We start from the raw sequence: 3,072 nt of genomic DNA, 5'->3' as shown, positions 1-3,072 counted from the left end.
CTTACGGGCTACGTCGTGCACGACTTTCGTTTACCGGCGACACAACAAATATCATTCAAAAATTATACAAATATTTAAAATAAAATGTTGTTTATTTTTAACATATGCATACAATTGGAAATCATGCTTTAGATATATTTATAATTGACAAAGAAAACAGATCCTTAATAGATTTTAAGAAAAGCAAACGTATAGATGCCAATTCATGTTCGAATCCAAAGAAACAGAAAATGGAAAGAAATACATTAGTTAGTGAAAAAGAAATAGAATTGGCAAATATAAAAATCAGTCATGAAATCGAGATGTGTAAGCTTAAGAAACAACGAGAAGAATTTATCAATAAAATTACAATGGAAAAGTTATTATTAGAAAAAAAGGAATTGCAGGAGAAATTTAAGTTAGCGAAGTACCGTGCTCAAAAAGAGATGTAAGTAATTACTTTTCTTTCAAACTAACTAAAAATTTTATTTCAAAACGTTTTTTAAATTTTAGGGGAGATGATTACGTCTCGGATATTGATTAGTTCGAATAAGTTTTATATGAGATATACAATTATTAACAATGTGAAACTAATATATTATGTTGATTATACGTCGCTTTAGTTATAATAATACGCAATAAGAATACGCAATTAATAAACAGTGTAATAAGGTGTGAAGAATAAAAGTAATTATTTACTATTAACTGGTTTGATTCTTAATATCATTAAAATATAGTTAATAAAATAATTCTCGAACTACGTTTTGCCTAATAATATGACCATCTCTAGGTTGCCAATGAGGTTCATTGTAAGGTAGCTCCTCATTATCTTCAATTATTGCATTAGGTTCTGGTTCCTCTGGGAGAATGTCTTTGAAATGTAGTGATAAATTATGCAAAACTGCACAAGCTGATACGACTCCAGTACATGTTAAAAGTTTTAAAGATAGTCCTCTCGATAGACAAGGAAATCGTCTCTTCCATGTTCCAAACGTTCTCTCCACAACCATTCTCGTTCGTGATTGAATTTCGTTATACCTACAGTAAGAAATTTTTAATAGAAGATACATTTTTATCTGTGTATCTCTTAAAGCTTCTGGGTATTTGTCACAATTTTCTTCATTAATAATTATGCGGTTATTTGTTGATTGTAAGTAAGATTGTAGAGTAAAAAAAAAGTTTTTGGACTATTTTATAATAGTCTATTGCAAGTGTCATCTTTCTATGTCATCGTATTTTGCAAGAATTTTAAAAGAATGTATTTTCTCGCTTCTAACGTCATAAATAAAGAGAATCACGACAAGAGACCAGGGAGTCGATTGTGTATCTTGAATCGAGGTGAAAATTATAACAGTGAAAAAATTCACTAATCTACATTTTATTTGTCGAAATCTAGTCAATCTCTTAACTTTTGCAATTTTTATCTCATTTTAAAATACACAATCAACCTCCAGAAGCTTTAAAATGTATTAAAATGTATTAAATTCTGCTTTTTTATAATCTTTGTTCTTCTTCGCTTTGTGGATTTCTGAATGGCGTTAAAAGAAATGTGAGAGAAGGATATCCTGAATCTCCAACTAACATTCCTGTTAGTTCACGTTGTTGAAATCGCATGAAAACTCGAGAATTTTGGAAAATTCTACTATCATGTTGACTTCCTGGCCATTCTGGGACAAGGTCCAAAAATTCCATTCTTGGACCTACTACAGCCTTACACATAAAAGATAACAAAATAAAAATAAGAATAAATATATGTAAATAAACATTACTCTTATTAACTTACCTGGACATTTAAGGAAAAATAACCTTTTCTATTTCTATAAATTTCAGCTATTCCTCCAAAGTTATTACCACATAATCTTATATGGGTGCAATCTATAGCTCCATTAATACAAGGAAGCCCAATAGCTCCATAACCATATCCTAATTCTTTAAACAATCTTCGATTTTCTTGTATAGCTGCTTGGTTTGTCGGAAATTTGACATAAGTATTTAGATAAGTTGCTAATGTAGCAGTTACTCTAAATACGATTCTGCAAATTGTAGGTTGTGGTAATTCCATAAGATCTCCGTTTACTTTCTAAACCATAAAGCAATATACATAATACAATTATTTGTATTCTTTCTTTAAAATTAAAAACATGTAATACAAAGAATTTATGTTACCTAAAAACTAGCAGTAGCATAAAATCTTAGACAAATCAGTAATTGAATAACTGGTTCAATTGGAAGACCTCGCATATCAGGCTTTGTTAAACTATCAATAACTAAAGGCAGTAGTTCATACATAACAGATTCTTTTGAAAATCTGTATCTTATATGGAATGCGTGTTCACGATAAGCTGTAAATGGATTAATAGCATCTCGTACATATCGTTTTTCACGTATTATGCCAATATTGTCATTTTCTTCATCCGAAGAGCTTTCAGAACTATCAAATAAATTAATATCAAATTCGCCCAATATGTTACATTCCATACTGCTCTTATCTAAAATACATAATAATAAGTAATTACTAGTAATCTTGTATATATATATATTATTTATTACTATATATTTGCAGTCAGCGATAGGAAACAAACCTAAAAACTGTTGTTGTGACACATTACGGATTTGTATCGCATTTGACAGGTGATATGTAGGTGATTTCGATACTTCCCGACGAAACCGTTGCCACTTCTGGAGCTCCCTGATGGAGTAGCGGTCGTCGGAACTTCCTGGCTTGCGACGCTTCGGCCTGTCCGCTGTCCCTCTCTCTCGCTCTCTCGCTCTCCCCTTTCGCACTCGCTCCCTCTGCTCTTCCTCGTCGTTCTCGGCTGCTCGTCTCTCACATCGATGACTACCGCACTTTCCTCGTCACACCTCCTCGCCTCGAATATCGGCGACTCAAGTTTACTCGTCGTACCTCCTCGGTGGGAAAACACCACCACTGCACCCGTCGCTCTCTTTAAGGTTAATCGTCGCGGTACACGACGCGATAATGCTCGTCGTACCTTCTTGGAGGGAAAACACCACCACTGCACCTATCGCTCTCTTTAAGGTTAATCGTCGCGGTACACGACGCGATGATGACGGCCACCGGCCACGACGGCG

At 33.6% G+C, this 3,072-nt stretch overlaps 2 protein-coding genes across 2 annotated transcripts; one reads left to right on the top strand and one right to left on the bottom strand.

Annotated features, from left to right (window-relative positions):
• The first annotated feature begins 95 nt into the window (after window positions 1-95).
• Window positions 96-685, top strand: LOC112468033. The gene is made up of 2 exons (XM_025037038.1): window positions 96-427; window positions 493-685. The coding sequence occupies exons 1-2, from the start codon at window positions 105-107 to the stop codon at window positions 521-523; spliced, it is 354 nt and encodes a 117-aa protein (XP_024892806.1). The 5' UTR covers window positions 96-104; the 3' UTR covers window positions 524-685.
• A 31-nt stretch (window positions 686-716) lies between these two features.
• Window positions 717-2,626, bottom strand: LOC112468027 (putative nuclease HARBI1). Its single transcript, XM_025037027.1, has 5 exons — window positions 2,562-2,626; window positions 2,146-2,468; window positions 1,763-2,059; window positions 1,481-1,689; window positions 717-1,017 (listed from the first exon to the last, which is right to left on the bottom strand). Exons 3-5 carry the CDS (start codon window positions 2,039-2,041, stop codon window positions 717-719), a joined length of 789 nt encoding a protein of 262 aa, XP_024892795.1. The 5' UTR covers window positions 2,042-2,059; window positions 2,146-2,468; window positions 2,562-2,626.
• Between the last annotated feature and the right edge of the window lie 446 nt (window positions 2,627-3,072).

The sequence above is a fragment of the Temnothorax curvispinosus genome, unplaced genomic scaffold (genome assembly GCF_003070985.1).
Source record: "Temnothorax curvispinosus isolate PA1 unplaced genomic scaffold, ASM307098v1 QBEX01001730.1, whole genome shotgun sequence".
In the NCBI taxonomy this organism is placed as follows: Eukaryota; Metazoa; Arthropoda; class Insecta; order Hymenoptera; family Formicidae; genus Temnothorax; species Temnothorax curvispinosus.
This window is presented reverse-complemented; position numbering and strand designations above follow the sequence as displayed.

Bases quoted from the DNA above. Each gene is read 5' to 3' on its own strand.
- LOC112468027 (XM_025037027.1), bottom strand. From the start codon at position 2,041: ATGGAATTACCACAACCTACAATTTGCAGAATCGTATTTAGAGTAACT. The intron at 1,690-1,762 runs GTAAGTTAATAA...TTTATGTGTAAG, and splicing joins ATTTTTCCTTAAATGTCCAG to GCTGTAGTAGGTCCAAGAAT. The intron at 1,018-1,480 runs ATTATAAAAAAG...TTCTTACTGTAG, and splicing joins CAAAGCGAAGAAGAACAAAG to GTATAACGAAATTCAATCAC.
- LOC112468033 (XM_025037038.1), top strand. From the start codon at position 105: ATGCATACAATTGGAAATCATGCTTTAGATATATTTATAATTGACAAA. The intron at 428-492 runs GTAAGTAATTAC...TTTAAATTTTAG, and splicing joins TACCGTGCTCAAAAAGAGAT to GGGAGATGATTACGTCTCGG.